General features: G+C 38.2%; 1 protein-coding gene and 1 non-coding gene across 3 annotated transcripts in view; one reads left to right on the top strand and one right to left on the bottom strand.

The window, feature by feature from the left end:
- The window catches only part of LOC100648480 (solute carrier organic anion transporter family member 4A1), a 47,608-nt gene that overhangs the window by 14,891 nt on the left and 14,514 nt on the right, over positions 1–18,203 (bottom strand). Inside the window, exons 1-4 of one of the 2 annotated variants that reach the window (XM_003398323.4) lie at positions 7,411–10,958; positions 5,686–5,902; positions 1,171–1,339; positions 237–375 (exon numbers count right to left, since the gene is read on the bottom strand). In XM_003398323.4, coding sequence (XP_003398371.1) covers positions 237–375; positions 1,171–1,339; positions 5,686–5,902; positions 7,411–7,434 — 549 coding nt within the window. In that variant the 5' untranslated portion in view covers positions 7,435–10,958. Of the gene's footprint in view, positions 1–236; positions 376–1,170; positions 1,340–5,685; positions 5,903–7,410; positions 10,959–18,203 lie in introns of those variants that run through there. The other variant, XM_048409779.1, reaches the window with a different exon arrangement.
- Positions 5,217–5,288, top strand: TRNAC-GCA. Its single transcript has one exon. It is a non-coding gene; the product is annotated as a tRNA-Cys (tRNA).

Below are 18,203 nucleotides of genomic sequence, written 5' to 3'. Positions count from 1 at the left end.
ATTCTATCTTATTTTCTCTTTTGCAATAATTATTGCTCGTCACTTTTCTCATGTTAAATTTTAAATTCTTCTTCTTTATAAAATCCTTGTCGCAGTAAATTCTAATGTTGAAGAAAAAACTGCATTTTCAAAAATTTATTCAAAGAGCTTTCCTCACGCTATAATATGAAAATCAATTGAGAAAACACTGATCTTTGGACTACTAAATTAGTTAACAGTTGCGTAAAATTACTTACCGAACGGGACGATGTGTTCGTCACCCTCTGGCATATATTTTCCGATTGCTGGCCGCCTCTGTATGGTCCAGCAATATAGTGAGGGGACGCGAAAAGTAGACTTCCTAAGCCTAAGACTACAACACCTATGCCTATGTACCTGTCAAACAAATATGAAACCGGTAATTTCATTTTATAGGAAATTTGAAATTTCAACGTGTGTTATTTTATTATTTAGAAAACTCAAGTATCTGAAGACTAAATTACATAAATCCTAATCACTATAAACATTTATGCTGGAACATTAGCTTCGAGGCTACGTTCTTTAGCTGTTTGTTTTCAAGTGTTATCGATTATCGATTTAGGATTAAGCCCATACCATACAGAGGGATGAGGGCACGAAAGTTTCGAAGGGAAGAAACGAAATGGAGATTAACACCGACATTGTCCGTCCGGCTGACGTTAGGATTAATATTTATGAGAACTGTCGGGGTGAACCGATATCGGCATTAATATTAATAGACAAGACAATACCTTGTATACGTGCATACGTATATATATACACATTATACATATATGTATAAGGTATATATCTGAACATATTTGTACGCACACGCATCATTGATTTGCTGCAAGATTGATACAACTAGGGAATGTAAATTGCCAATAAGAAATCAAGTTGGAGAAGAGGTCTGTTCGTGAGAAAAATTGAGAGAAGATTGATCAGTTTTGTAGATGCATTACACTCCTAACTTGTGGTATCGTCTAGTGAATATATGTAATTATGTATATAAAATTATATATAGTAAATTGCCAATAAAAAATCAAGTTAGAGAAGAGGTCTGTTCGTGAGAAAAATTGAGAGAAGATTGATCAGTTTTATAGATGCATTACACTCCTAACTTGTGGTATCGTCTAGTGAAATATGTATTTATGTATATATATATACACACACCTCGGTTTCGATGCTTTTGAACGGCCTCCTAGATAGCTCACTGGAACGAGTGTAAGGAAACTAGCTATGTCGTATCCGCCTGCTATCAAGCCCGTCTGCGATGACCTCAGACCAAATCTCCTTTCTATCGTGGTTATGACCACGTTCACAAAACCATTGACCACCATACCTAAAAGAAAAGCGTAGGATTTTAATAAAATGAAATTGCAAAATAAACGAAATTATACACGTTGGCAGTAACGTGGTTTCAAGCAATTTTGATACTTAAAAACTTGAAGTGAAACAAATAAATGATAATTCAGCTTAGTGATAATAGGGTGATTTCGAGTTTGCTCGAATTCAAGTCGCAAAATTGACTCATCCAAAAAGTCAGTATGTATTCTCATAGAAATTATATAATTTGGAGTATGAAGGTGGGAAATGTTTCCTTCAATGTTATATGTATATCACGCAATGGTTACGTAATAGAAATTTCGAAGAATCTTATTAAAGCGATACGATTGAATCAATGCAGTGCTTGATCATCACCAACAGCCGATTGGTTGGATATTTTCTCTAACGAATGCATAGTCCGCTTATTTATGTATTATTACATAATCTAGGAAGATTTATTTAGAAAATATATAATAATTATCGAAGTTGTTTCAACGTCTATAATTTTCACTTCATTTACTGTATTTAATTTGACTCGATTTATAAAAGTTCCAAAATCCATTCCTACCTGCACTGAAATTCAATTTCCTTTCCATCGAAATAACCAATTTCAAACTTGCAGGAGCTACATATATCGTGGGCTATTTTGCACCGTACTAGAAAGCATCGTACAACCGATAGTATCTGGAATTTTATCAATCCTGGCCGACTTAGAACGGCAGGAAAACGATCGATAGGAACACTCGAGTATCCTGATAATACTCCTTCCGATCTCGTTGTCCTCGTTCTCAAATTCGGAACAACATTGATCTTCGATACGCGTGTGTCGTTCGTATCCGATGCACCGAAGCAAATTCGTGTGCCGGGTGTAAATGAATCAGAAGGGCTAAACTAATCGAATTACGATCTCCCCTCTGCTCGATTCGGTGCCCGCTCACCCTCGAAGAAATCGCTCTCTCGAACGTAAATCTATTAAACACTTCTTTCTCACGAATATACACGATGCTCATCACCTCTGAATCGAACGGTGTTCGTTCGTTCGATGCAACAAACAGGCGTTGACAGGGCGTTGAATTACAAAAACGGTGGCCATGCTGTACAGTATCGTTTGACAAAAGCGTTCAACCATCTCTGACAATTACAAAAATCAATCTTCTCTCTCTCTGCGAGATTCAAACGTGGAGAGAAGAGAGTGGCAGATCCCTGCTCGAGATTTTTGCTACATAGATTCTCCTTTTGACGGTTGTGTTTCGGTAGAGAGTCGTAGTTATTTGCTTCTGGTTTTATATTCGGTTTAACGAATGGAGCTTTTTTGAGAGTCGTTTTTGTATGGTGGCAAAATTTTACGTAGATACGAAATTTCACTGAATTTGCTGTACATGTAAATTCGCTTGAAAGGTTTACGTGATGATATAAAATTTATTAAATATTTCTATTGGTAAGATAAAATTTTACTGTAATTTTCAACGAAATCTATGTTTCATTTACTAGATTTTACGTTCTAGAACGATTGATCATATTTTATTCGTCTCGATCGTTATTTTTTATTCATTGTTTTCGCTGAGTGCCTTTACAATTGATGTCTTTTAACGTCCTGTATATTTCAAACCAATTTACAAAGAAGGATCTAAATCTTATTGTACAGGCCAAAAAATACACGAGTTCTTTTCACTTCAAAGTTCCAAACGTAGTTTAATAGCTATGCTATAGTTTATCACGCTGACGTTATTTTTCTATGGCGTCAATATCCTTATACTTGTGAACGAGAAAATTATATATATGTGTGTGTATTTATATATGCGGGTTAAGAAAAAAACAGGGTCAATCGGTAGCTGAAGAAGCAAATCGTGCACGGCACACGATTGATGCTCTGGCTTTAATTAAAATTCTCTTATTAGCGGCAGTACAATGGGAAACAAAGGTGGTTCATTTTCCGGGTGGACAGATGCCGGATATGTCGACGCTCGAACGCAGGTCTCTTTGCTTCCGTTCGTGAACGTCTATGAACGCGTTAATTCGATGGACATTGGTAGAGTGGTATAGGAGGGACCAGTTGGGAGTATTACTTAATTATCGGATATTTGAATATCCAGGTTAAATTTACATTTCATTGAGAACATTATACCGTGTATACAGTTGCCCGTGAAAATACTCGAACATTTTCAGACCTCTTTCACGTATACACAAAAGGTTTCTAGGAGTATTCGAGTACTTTCGTTACTCACCGTAGATAGATGTTACAAATCGAATCTATGGGGGATATTTTTTTGACGAAAAGTAGCCTCACTTTTAATAAAATTTGGATCGATTATCATCGTTCCGTACGGGACTAGCAGATGGCTCGATACTTGGAAATGCCTTGGCGTACACGGTTATAACAGCGAACTCTCCAGGATTCACGTAAGCGAGGTATGCACGAGTATCACGCACGTACGCCTGCACTTAGTCACCGGCGAACTTATTCTCGACTTATATAGACGATTGTCGAGTCCATTGTCCAGCAATTTGTTCAATCCCACTGGAGAAGGCACGAACCTCCAGCAGGACGATTTCTTTTGTCGCTTGTCAAAGAAGGGGGACGTACAAACTTATTTAAACTAAGTACCCCGCACGAATACCGCGTTCTCCCTTTTCTTCATTTCCCCTCTCGCCAACGTCGACGACCTTCGTCCCGTCGTCGTAACTCGCCCTTTTCGCCTCGATCGTGTTCTCCTTTCGTCGACGTTGTCCCACCCTGCAACAACCCGTCAACCTCCTGCCACCGGTCCGGAAAACTCGATTTCCGGTTATCGTCAGTCACCGTCGACCTCTCTCACCCTCTACCGACCCCCTCGTGCTACCGTGAAAGCTTCGAAATTGCATTCGAATGCACCGCTATTAGTAACGCCAAACGGCGATATAGCAGTCAATCAGCTGCTACGTGTTTGTATTACTGTATGCGTGTATGTTTGTGTGTGTTTATGTACACTCAGGTTCATAAGCGTCGAGACATTTAAGGAAAATCAGTACTTGGGACGATTATTGTTAGGAGATCATTAACGCTTTGAAGCTTTATTATTAAATATATCATGTATGTTATGTGTCTTATATAAAGCTTCGTTTAAACTTTAAACTATGGAGAATGTATGTGTTATATATTAGCCTCATTAACTACATCATCGCTCATAAGTATTTGGACATTTCCAAATCGTTGTAAATACGTGAAATATACTTTAAAAGCAAAATTCCAAGCCTCTAAATACGCTTCGACAACGTATCTAATCTTGGTCTTTGTTCTTATCTCAGATCGGAAGACTATTGATGAAAGATGTATTAAAATTAATTTTTTAATAATAAAGAATAATTTATATATATACGTGGATGGATATAGTAAAAATGTTTAATTTTTCGATTAGATCGCAAGTGTCCAAATATTTATGAACGAGACTGTACATTGAATTATACCGAAAAATCAGCATGGATTTGTTCACTGTGGTTTGGAGAATATTGTTACCGAGTTGGCTGATGGTATATTGGTAAATGTCGCGTTTATGATGGACAGGGTTTTCAAATTCGATCGGCAGTCCAGTCGTTTTCGATATGTCGTTTTCCATACGTCGTTCGTGGACACGCAGTTTATCGCTGGTAGGGGTGTTTGACGCGTTTGTGGCGACTGATTACAAAGCACGTCTGTTGCATTACGTTTAACAACTACGACGAGTAACCCTTTGCGATTCAGGCAAATCAGTTTGTTGAATCTGTGTGTTTCTGTTGTTGTCATTGCACAGCCTTGATCTTGTTTTACTAATCTATTATATCTTTATCGAAGAAGAAGTAGCGTTGTTAAAATTGAATGACAATCGATAAAGTGATAATCTATTGATGAATTCCGATTATTCGTAACTTTCTAATAAGGGGGTATAGCTCAGTGGTAGAGCATTCGACTGCAGATCGAGAGGTCCCCGGTTCAAACCCGGGTGCCCCCTGGCCCTCCTTATTAGTTTATGTTTTTAGTAATTTTAGACGCGCGAGATAAAAACAAAGGTTAGAAGGGTTTCAGAACGTTCAGAATGTTCGAATTCAACCGTCGACAACTACGAACATACGAAAAAGTTGCAATATATTATAATAAGGAAAAAATTTTTTTGATTGTGCTTAAAAATAGTACTTAAAAATCAATTCTAATATCGGCAACAGTTATCTATTCTGTACTATAAATTACATTTATTCGTTGCTCTTATTAAATATAAATACACCTTGCTAGATTACAGTGTCTTTTTAAACTTGCTATTCTATGGACTTTCTTTTACTCGGCACCAAAATTGGCGAATACATGGGTTTATTCTCCTGTTGCTCGAAGGGAATCAAATTTAAATCGCTTACCTTGCATTGCACCTGTCCAACATAACCAGAAAAGCGCCCATTTCGCGGTTCGAAATTGCTGCAGATACATGGGCCTGAACCAGAACCAACCACACTTCGGTTCATCCGTCCTCTCCGACTCCTTGGCTGTTTCCGGCTTTATTTCCGGTTTCGGCGGTCCGTCCCTGAACTGTTCCGAAAAACTGGACAGGGTCTCGTGCATGTCCGGCACCCCAGACTGTAAATCACGTTATCACCGTTGACACGGTCAGAATCAAATCACTTAATGATTAATGTTGGGTAATACGTATGATAATAATAGCTGACACGAGTGCCGAATGTGTATTACAGGTTGAAAGCAACTTATAGTGGTATTCGTTGAATAGTAAGCTGATTATAGATAATTATTTCCTGTTTTAACAGCGTTGCATTTGATCATATACTGTGGGCGTTGGGTACGCATTTATAGGGAAAAGAGCGCATTTTAGTATTTCAATTTCATTATTGTTATTATGTAATTCTAAATGCAATTTTCCTAAATGCAATAAAATATTTGATTTTAAAGGATGAACTATAAATACATTTGTATCATTTTATATAGATATATTTTCGAAAGCAATAAGATTCCTTCCATCCCGTACAAGGAAGAAATGAATTTAATTTGTATAGCTTATATATCGAATATATTTATTATAATTGAAATTGTAAGTCATAATGATAAATATATTATAAATATTATGTATTATGAGTATATATTTAAAAAATCTTCCAATGTTTTAATTACTTATTTAATATATTAATAGTATTCGTAATTGTAAGTTATACCGTAATTGAATATTTAATTGATTTAAGAATATCAATTTTACAAGGATAAGAATTAATAACTGCAAGCTTTCGCGATTTATGTTTTTTATCGATGCGATATCGTTGAACGCGCACGGAGAACGAAAACAGATTAAAATTCGCGATTGCGTGTAAATAAAATCATAGCGGAAGAAGTTAAAATTGTAAATATGTAGACGTGGAATTATTAGTTATCGGAAATTGCGCGATGTGTACCGAATAAATACATCATCTATATCTATGCGATATTCCCCGCATCAACTTTAATTATTGGCTTTCGCCTGTACGCGTAACATCGAGATGAGTAACTCATACTACGATCAAGGGGTTTAATTTATGTTTTATCGGTATCCTAACATTTTACATTATCACGCTTCACACGGTTCTCATTATCCGTTTGACTGACGGTAATTAACACTCCTCTATACGATTTGGTAGCTAACATGAAATTGGAAAACCGGAAAACCAGTATCACCTGTAATGATTAATTAAGGTAAGGTTTTACTCAAACTTTCTAAGTAGAAATGAATATTGAAAAAAAAGTACGAACTTTTAAAAATATACTTGTATCATTTTACGATGAACTATGATTCATTATCTCGTAGAACGAAATAACTGAAGATAAAAATACACAAATAAGATTTGCGTCATCTGACACAATTACAACAATAGATCAACCAGTTGTATCGGACAATTTCCTTTGTGATTTACTCGGACCTGCTCAATATTTGATCCCTTTAAAAATACGCACACTTGGGAGGAAGCTTTATAATTAATTCTAGAACCTCGACGTTACAGGCAACAGTTCCTACCATAGAACTTGGGAGCGATCGATCGACCAGCATCGATGTCACGCTCGCCTCCTAAAATAAACGCAGAATCCAATATTTCCAGAGCACTTACGCTGAATGCAAATTTATCCCTCATGATTCTTGCCTCTTCTTTCAACGTTTCACACCAAAAACGTTGAAACGGAAACGCACTGTGTCTTATACACTTGTCAAATTTCGTTTACACGGCACTGGTCGATCCTAGCATCCTCCGTTTCCGGTTTCTCCCTCTAACTATCGGTTCTTGGCGTTCTGCGCTGTATTTTCTCAAAGAAACGACGCCGATCGCTTCGAAATTCCGCTATATGATATTTCCATCGTGATTGCGGATTCGTCGAGCGTGTCACGTTCCGCGAAACCGTTTCTCATCGCGGGCAAAAGTGGCGTCGAGAACGGAACTTCCGGCACCCAGTCACGCTTCGTCGTTCGCCACCAGCTTCTCGACTTCTTGCCTCGTGTCGTTTCTCAATCCAATTTCAACAGAAGCTCGCTGACTTTCTCAATCTTGGTAGGATAACGAATATTATTGTCGAGAAAGAGAAGCTCGATAGTATCGAACGATAGAGCGCAGGAAGAAAGCGAAGAATTCTGTCAGTTTGGTCGCGATCTTCTTGTACAATACGCTTAGATATGCGGTGATCGTGGATCAATTCGTAGTTTTGTTCCTTCGTCGATTAAACATTCACTTCGTCGAGGTCGTTGACCCAGGAACATCTAAAAGATGTTCAATCTTGAGCTGCTTCCCTTCTTCTTTCTTATATCTTCTTTTTGTTTTTCGTTTCGCTTCTTCACTTCGTTAGTCCGCTCTTCGACTGACGTTCCGCTTCGAGAAACAGCTGCGATTCGCACAGATCTTGCAGCGATTTAGTAACGCGTTTTAAGTTCAGTCAGTTGATTACTGACTCGATTTGCGCGTCTTCGTTTGGAATTTTTTATTCGAAGATTTGAAGTGCGACGAACGTTTACTGTTCTGATATGTTGACTTCTTCTCGAACGATGGGCGAAAACACTGTTTTATTTTATTTAATTTACTAATTTTATGAATTACTTTATAATTTCCCGGGAAATTTTGAGAACGATAGAAACCTATCTAGATACGTACACACGTGTATCAACCTGTTTCCTTATTCTTTAACTGTTTAAACGTGTTCATTTAAAAGTCTCGACAAGAGAAATTTGTTACTGAGCATCTAGAGAGTAATACAAGTTTTGACACACCGTTTCAATGTGTTTTCTTTTAATCGAGCTGCGAAGGATCGTTCCTGTAGCACGTTACCGGCACTATCGTTTGTCAAACGTCCGGATTGCAGTTCCCATCCGGTTCGTATATACCTACGTCCCTCTTATACGCGTCCTCCGGTTCCGGCGTTTCTCGTTTCACCTGCAACGATCGTCAAACGCGCGACGTCGCGAGAGATTCTATACGGCCCGTTCACGCGCATCGTTATAAATCCTTCGAGAGGACCGGGATATCGTTTTCCGAACGAATGGCCCGCTGTGTTTCACCTCGTCCTCGATGAAATATTCATCGTCTACGCGGGATTTATAATTTCGACGGGGAATTTATAATTCTCCTTTCGTTCGATCGAACAGCTGCCTTCTCTCGTCGATCACTCGCGATCGCTGGAACCTTGATCGTATTGATGGTATTTTATCGATCCCTCTAGTATTCTGTTTAATCTCTGATTGATCCTACCGATAATGTTTTACCGATTCTTGTGTTGTATCGTGCTTGACTGACTCTTGATCTATTTTATTTGCTCTTATGGTATTGTGTTTAATCCTCGATTTATTTTATCGATATCTATAGATGTTTGATATTTAATCTATCGTATTAGTAAATCTTTAATCCGCTGTATCGATACTTATAATATTCTGTTTGATCCCTGCATGTGATGGAACAACTGCGCCCCTTTTTTGATGATCATCGATGATAATTCGATTTTCAGTCTGTGGTTTGTCGATTCTTACGATATTCTATTTAATTTCTAGTTTATTACGTTGATCCCTAGAGTACTATACTTGATAGTGTAATTACGCGCGTTGCGTTTTATGGTCGAAGTTGTCCTTTCCGGAAGCTACGTGGGATTTTGCGAAGCTTTCTCTTGGACACTCGGACTTTGTCGTTGTTACTTTCTTTGTTAATGGGAAAGTACGAGTTCCTTGAGTCGGTGGAGGTAAATAGAGGGACGAGTTTGTGAGATGCAGCGTGAAAAATGAAATAAATCGTGGTTTTTGTTTATGTAGGGTGTTAGTTGCGAATTGTTGAGACTTGATAAAAGTTTCTTGGATTTACAGGACGAAGTTTAAAACACTGTTGGCAGTAAATCGTAATTTTAAAGTACGCAGAGTTATTCAAAATTTATAGGAGTTTTATAAAGATAAGTTGCGGTATGTTTCTTAGATTCGGAGATATTAAAAATTTCAAAAAAGAAGCTTTATATTCTTGGAATCTGGCAAAATCGAAATTTTATTTTGTACCGTGTCTTCTGACTACTAATCGATCTCAGTAATAAAATTTTCCGACTCGAAGTCTCGATATTTAAGTGTCTTCGAGATCCACAAGAGTGAGTATCAGTCAGAAGTTACAAAAGTATTTTAGATTTAAATTTTCCAAACGCGAAAGCGTTGCTCAACGTTCAAACTCTCCAAATGCAAACTTTAATTCACAAAATCTCAGGACGTTCACGATCTGTGATCTCTATCGGTTCTATCGATAAAAATGTCAGACTTGGACAACCAAAGTCCAGAATATCGACGATCCACGAGCTTCGTTGATGTCATTGGTTCCATCAAAACCACGATTTTCGATGTCTGCCAATAACGTCGATAAAAATATAAATAAGTAATCCAAGAATGTCCACGACTGCGCTCAATTTGCGTTGAGAAGTATTCGAAAGACGAATCTATAAAATTCACGAATACTCAGGATTCCAACTATCTTCGTCAGTCTTAATATAATAATGACACGAATTTACACGATCCAAGGATATTTACGATCCATCGGTTCTTCTAATCTGAAATCCATAAAGTTCGAGAACATCTCCACTATCCACGATCCCCGTCTTATAAAACTTTCAAACCTGAATTCATAAATTTCCAGGATCCACGATCCGCACGATCTTTGTCAATATCGTCGATAAAAATTCCAAGCTCGAGCTCACAACATTCAAAAATATTCACTGCCCACGGTCTTCGTCAGTTGCTGCATCCCATAGATCTTTCAGACTTGAATTCAAGTATAAGATCCACGATCTCTATCGATCTCTGTCGATAAAACTATCAAACATAAAACCAAAAACATCCACAGCCTCCGTTAATATCATATCGGTAAAAGGAATTCAATTTTGACCAATTTCTCATAAATATAGAAATGGCAATTTCGACTCTACAAAGTCCGAATACTCTCAAGATGCACTATTCCCGTCAGTTCCCACGATCAACGACCCTCGAGGTCGATCGAGCACGACGCGGCCACGCAAATGAGACGATCCGGATGGCGATCCGAGCGCGTACTAGGCCGCGTGTCACACGCGACTGAGGATCGCGAGCTCGTGCTCTCAGAGTTTTCCCCGCGAGTTAAACCGCCGTATATGCTACTACCGCCGCTACTCTGCCACGACAGACATCCTCCATCCTTCTTCCTTCCACCAGTCTCTTCTCCCTCTCGAGCTCTCTCCGCTTCTCTCCCACCTTTTCATCCCCTACCCTTCTAAACCCCAACCAACTCTTTCACTCCCTTTCTCTCTCTCTCTCCCTCTTCCTTTCTCTCTTTCTGCCTCTCCCTTCCTCCTCCCCTCATCTCTCTATTTGTCTCTGTTTCTCCTTGTTTCTCTCTGTTTCTCTTTCGTTTCTCTCTGCTCCCTATTCGTCTCTTATCCAACCCCCATCCAAAACCACCCCTCTTTCACTCCGTGGACGCGCGACACACTGTAAACCGCTCCTACTAGCTGTTGCTTCGCTCACGGGAACCAAAAAATCCGACAGCCTCGCCGCATCTGATAAGGCTCATTAGTTTGCGTTAATTGCGCTGATTTTATGCACGATTAAAAGCTCGTTTGTATTATCTGCGGTTACGTGTAAGATAATGTGCTGGTTCTGGTTTTAGATAAAGACGCTTCTTAAAGATATAATACATATAATAAATAGGTTTTATGATTATTATAGCATTTGCGAATTTATACGTTTCTTTGGTATGGCATTTTATAAGTAGTGATATAATTCATCATAAAGACTACGTATGAAAGTATGGAATGAAAACGGAATAGTACAAAATACGATAACATCATCATATTGATGTTTTTACATGTAGATACTGCAGTACGTATTTGATGAATTTAACTGTTCGTTATTGCACCTAGATCTTTTTATCGCTTTAAGAATATGAATGAAAAATATTCGACATGTTTTGTGGACATAGATCTCGCATCTTGCAATTTTTATGCGTTTAAAGAAATATTAGCAGAATAATGAAACCTGTGAAATAAAAATTTCGAAAAAAGCATCAACTCGGACCAACGTAAAACGCGTTTAGTACGGAAATTCATTGAGTACTTGTTTTTTAATAAAAATGCGCAGAAATCCTTCCGCATTGAACAGCTAAGGACAAGAAAACAATTAAGGGAAATTTACAAACATGATGTCGATACAGTTCGATCGGTGTACCCTATACGAATGTTATCGTTCGTCTATGGTAACGTGGATTCGTAACGTGAAACGACGCGCGGCCGAACGGCGATCTAAATCGAACAGGGGCAACGAGCCTCGTTAATGGAACGCTGGAAGACAAATGCGTTTCTCGATACAGAGCATTAAGAAACTCGTTGCAACGGCAAGCTGGAAAATAGCTGGAACTACCGGGCTATCGGTTTCGTTGGTGGCTCGCGGCAGGAGTTACAGTTTATCTCGTTGCACCGCAGTTCGCGATAGTTTGCTTTGCTGCGGTCAAAAGTTGAGCTTTCGCTTGGGACAAGGCAATTTACGTGACAACGATGCAAGTTCGATTCCTCTACTATCCCGCTCAAAATTAACGACTCACTGGAGAAAAATGTTCTTTGTCGTAATATTTATCCTATCGTAGGAAATATTTCCTTCTTTAGCGGCACTTCTCTGTGTCACCAAAAATGTGGTAGGATTGTATATAAATGTATATATATAGTATGGGAATAACAGGTCGGTTAGACTAGGAAAGGAAAGCAACGTGAAAAACGTAAGAGGACGGAGGGAATATTTTATAGGGACTTCCGCGAAGTTTCTCATATTTCAAGATGAGGTAGGTCAGGTATGGTATCAACCGTGGAGAACGTGTTTCGAATTTATGACGGTAATAACCTAAGTATGCAGACTCGAAAAGTTCCAAATAAATCATCCTGATAATATTGGTCGTTAGGGAAGGACCGTAAAGAGGACGACGCGGTTGACGTTGAAAGCACGCGGCGAGGAATCGATAGCGAATGCGAATTTAATAGATTATACGACAAATATCCGATTCGATGGACATATATGTAAGTGTGCGTGGACAACTTCGTGGTTCAAACTCTAACCTACCTGAAACACCTATTCTCGGATTTCTGGCATTAAAAAATTCGGTGGCTGTTTTCCGGCGATGATATTTTGAAAGCTGACTGTTGCACTTTGCCATGTAGGACTTGTATTTTTATTTGTGGCCCTTTCCACGATTGAATTAAGATCGTTAATGAAATTTTAACAGTGCTGATACTCTCTTTCGTATAGGAGTGATAACAAGATAAAAGAAGTTTTACAAGTAGATTTTATAAATTAGGATATTTCTATATTTTACATTTTTCATATGTTATATAGAATATCGTAGTTTGATGCTTTTAAGCTGTGTGGAACGCTAAGCGTAAATAATTAGAGAAGAATTATGGATGAATTCTTTTTTCTTAAATTCATTATCAAGCGATAAACTGTATTTTTCCACGTTCTTGCAATGCTCAACTATCTCCGTCGCTGGCTAGGTGGGATAAAATTTGATATATATTTGAACAAAATTCTCGACACTTGCTATTTTATATCAGTAGTGACGGAAATGAATGAAATCTTCCATATTGCGACACATAATCTTGAGCTACGCACATTACAGTGTTTATGCTTAAATGACATGATCTTTTTATCGCGAGTTCAATTTTTTAAGCAATCATAAATAATCTGTTTATTTCGACACACGGTTTCAAATTAAAAACAATCATGAAAAAGAAAAATCAAGAACTAGAAGTTGAATACTTTCTCAGACATCGTAATATCCGTAAGAGGAAGACATCATGAGAGATGCGTCGTTTAGAAAGAATCAACGTTCCGCTGTCTGAAATTCGCGAAGCGTTAAATTAAATTTCCCAGAGGCGTCAGCCTGGCATCGAGAAGGTCGATTGACACGAGACTATCGATATTTAAGCGATAACATCGCGTCCTCTATGAAATGATCGTTAACAGAGGCTCCCATTTTGCCTCCTCTTGTCATCCGATAATTCGAGAATTAAAACCTATACTCAGCTATCATATCCGCATCGATTTTATATTTTTCGTACCATGAATTAATTCTCAATACTTTTCGTCGAATTAAAAGCATTCCCCCTTTTTATTTTCACTTAGAAAGTCTTGTCGTTAGCGTTACTATCAGCATTAATTTTTCAACAACAAAGTGAATTTAACTAGCTTAACTTTCTCCTTAAGGTTTTCGCTGTAATTAATTAAAAGGAAAAACATGATAAATTTATTTTTGTTTTCTGCTTTTGACGGCTAGAGTTCGCCTGGTTTTAATTAAAAAAAAAAAAAACGCTGCGGAAAACTTTCACTCGTGGTTACCCTTTAAATGTAAAAAAAGCGAGAATGAAAAGAAAGAACTAATTAAAAAACGAGAATAAATAAAAGAACCAGGAAGAAGGAGAAAGATGACATTTCCGGAAGAACACTGGTAAATATCTTCGTTGCATAATTATGGATTTAGAGAGGTATTTATCGGTGAGAAGGCAGTGGTGCGTTCGAAATTCCTTCAAGTGCAACGCGCTTGTACCGCAATGATAACGGGCCTCGTGTAATTAAAGTCCTTCCTATCTTTAGGGGGCCACTTCCGTTGCTGGATACACCGACTCGTTTATGCCGCTGCTACGTTTTCTCAAATATCCACTTCCCGAGTTGACGCCCACGATCTCTCTTCTCTTCTCTTCAATTCTCTCTTCTCTGTCTCTCCTTGATCGCGTTTCCAGATCTCGTCTGCTGATATCAGTCGACTTACGACTCCAGAGGTCAAGGTATATACATTTAAATTGCCGCGCTTCCTATATTATAGACGCTCCGCCTTGCTTTTATTAAAAAATTCCTTTTCACCGAAGCTATTACGAAACGAAATCGTGACCATGGCGTTATCTTTTTTATTTCGTAAATAAAGTATGCGTTCTGTTTTGATGAGACGAAGCGGTTAACAGATGGATAATGATACGGATATCGATCGATCGTTTGCGTTACTGCAGCAAAAATTGATAATAAAACGTATAAAATGCTACCAGCGGCTCTTTTCATTTCAATTTCCTTTTTTTCCGGGACCACCATCGGAAGAGATATTTTTTCAGTCGAACTTTTCCATAGGACAATTACGATGAAATATTATCTACACCTGATAAATCGTATATAACTGACAAACGAGCATTTATTATAAAAAATTACCACTAAATATTCAAGTCTACTGACGTAATAAAAGACTTCCTTCTGCTTGCACAAGTACATATAAATCATCGTAACCATCTTCTTACCAATTGAATATTAGCGATATGAAATATACATGTTTAAACGGGTTTCAAATTGAACCTACACATATATAATCTCTGCAAAACGTTTCATACGATAACCCATACGATAACCCATACGATACGGACATAAAAGTTTTCTATGGCACATTAGCGGCGACTAAGAATTTTGTGAGTCAGTGTGTTCGCTACAGTAAAGTAGAAAATTCCTCTTCCAGGCCCTATAACGCGGTACATCGGTCGGGTAAATCCTCAAACTCGTACTGATCTCGCCGAAGGCGTCCAGTAAGCGTTCAAATCGAATGGCACGTTCATTAAAACGGACATTCAGGAACGATTTGTTTGACGAGCGTCGCGCTTTGGGGGCATAGACATTATCCAGGACAAGAAGAAAAAACGCAATATACTATCGACCTGTGTGTGCACGTCGACACAATGGCGGAGAGGGAAGGCCGTGCGTCAACGTTCGTTTGCTCAACGCAAACGTGCGGATCACGCGCTCGAAACGCGGTGAGAGGGATAAATACCCTTTCGGGCAACGCGCACGTTTCGTCGGCCACGCGACCTCCACGACATAAATTTCGTGGATTTAATAAAGATCCATGGCTTCCGGTTTTAGGGGTCGCCTGATCGCTATGCTTCCTCCGCGACCGTTGACCAACACTCTCTTTTTATCGCACGAGTGTGTTCTTCGCCGTATTCGAGTTTCGTCAAGCAAATTTTGACACGTTATTACATTAATAAAAAGATGAAACACGTTGTAGGAATATCAACAATTTTTTATTTTTTAAAACGATGCTGTTATTTTGCTTTCATTGATTGTTAAATCTTTGTTCTCCTTTATAATTAAAACGAAGGAAGAAAATTTTCTCGAATTATGTTTTGTCTATTATCGCCCGTACCGTACAACGCGGAAATTTGTAAGGGCGTCTCCAAACGATCGATAATATCGTCGATATTTTAGGGTGATGTATTTAGTTGTGGTCTGTCAATAAACATTATAATATTGACAGTATTATATCGGCAATGCACGATGATCCTTTCAGTTGAGAAGCTTCAAATGGACGACGATACACATCTGAGTTCTCTACAAGTTACAACGTAAAAGTAAAATTACTAAATATACATAATTGTACATTTTTTGAAGATGCAGATGTCCGAAATGAATGTAGAAAGTAACACGTACAGAGAAATTGTATCGAATCTGTAGGGGAAGAATGGAGTGGAACGTGACGAGAGATTTGTTTACCGAATGCGGGTTATTTATTGTTTCGATGGGGTAATTGTTACTCGGTTTCCTGACGGAGCGATTGAATGATGGTTGGGATCGATGATACGGTTTTGGCTAGTTTATTGAATACGTGCATTGTTCTTAATCTTTGATTGCCTATAAATATGCCGCATGTTTCGTATTAAAATTTTATAGCGTTTTTCGTGTACTTATTTTATTACTTTTTCTATTAGTCGAAATAAAATATTGCAATATGGGTAAAATGATGTTATAACACAGTAAGCTCGTTTTCTCTCTGGTTTTATGACATGTTAAATATAACAATGTTAAATATAATAGGAGAGACTCTGGAGTTTCGTGATACCGTGCAAATAATACTGTGAAATAAATTAGTTTATTTATAACATATTTTATTTTTCCTAGTATCATGCCACGTTAACAAGGACATTAATTAAATTATTTTAAAGGCCATGTTTTGTATCCCCAACGTTCCGCTGTTTTCACACAAACTTTAATATAGAACTGATAAATTAAGACGATAAAGGTAATATTACTAGGTCGTCCTAAAAGTTCCTTTCGTTTTATAAGGAAATAATAGATACACAACATTTTTTGTTTTATCCATTCTGTTCATTTCATTTTGTTCTATTACTACAAAATAGATCATACATAATTCAATAAAATAATATAAAAGAACAATTGTTACTCATCTATTATTTCCTTATGAAACGAAAGAAACTTTTGACACGACCTAATATAAAATTCATGAAGTAATCCGATTCACGAATAATTTATGAGCACATATTAATCGAATTCTCTATGTGAGATTCTGCTTTGAAAACGGTGATCAAGTTTCATCGACGCCTATGCAAGGGCGTCACGTTAAACAACGGCGCGTGTCACGTTGCTACATCCGTGGGTGGCCCATCCTATATGTTTAGAGGAAGTTTTCAATAATTTCTTATTGAATTTATTAGCACTTACGAAACCGTTTTAGGGGCACGTACACGCTCCAACTGTCGGTTCTCCGGTGCGCGGGAAAGGAAAATATTGTTTCAACTAGTATTGCTTCTTCCAATTTCATTCGTTCAACGGATCCACGCGCCGTGTGTGACACGAGCCTGTCGATTGTTAATTCTTCTGCCGTCAATTTGAAGTCTACCATGCCTTTGAGACGAAGGTATTTAACATTAATTACCTTCCACATTATTCGCGTAAGCGATTGAAAGTAAAAAACGATCGTAAGTTTCGAAAAGTAAGAACTTAAAATTTAAAAATTTCTAATATACCACGCACAGACCATCGCGACAACCGTGAACGATATCGATGAGAAACTTCAAGCAGGAAATTTGAAAACAGAAGGAGCATACCTTCCTTTATCTTGTAGCGCTTGACAGCCCTTTTCTTCTTCGTTATTTTGTCCGCCCGAAACATAAGACGAGACCAAAGAAACAAACAGAAGGGAAGAGAAAAAGCTAATGCACAGTGGCACACGAGATACACATTCGTATTTCTTACAGCGGTGGCGACGAGCGTCGAGCGGAGAACAACTCTCGGAAAAACCAGTCGCGATATTCTTATACACACTTCGCGTGTAATGGAATACATTTTTGCACTTTTCCCGCTGCTCCTTTTCTCTTCGTCGACTCTTTCCCTCTTCTCTCGCCACAGCTCGTTCCGCAGGCTCTTTCCGTCGCACTCGACGCTCGCTCGGTTCGAAATGAAAACGAGCCTCAAAAGAGCTTTGTACGCGCTTCCGTCACGTTCGATATTCGTGCGTTCTTTTATGCCGTCACGTTTTTTTCCGTCCTGCGAGGATTTCACGTGACGCTTAGAAAGAGACAGAAAGCAGCTCGTTTTTCCAGAGCAACATCG

This window comes from Bombus terrestris, chromosome 10 (assembly GCF_910591885.1).
Source record: "Bombus terrestris chromosome 10, iyBomTerr1.2, whole genome shotgun sequence".
Lineage (NCBI taxonomy): Eukaryota > Metazoa > Arthropoda > Insecta > Hymenoptera > Apidae > Bombus > Bombus terrestris.
This window is presented reverse-complemented; position numbering and strand designations above follow the sequence as displayed.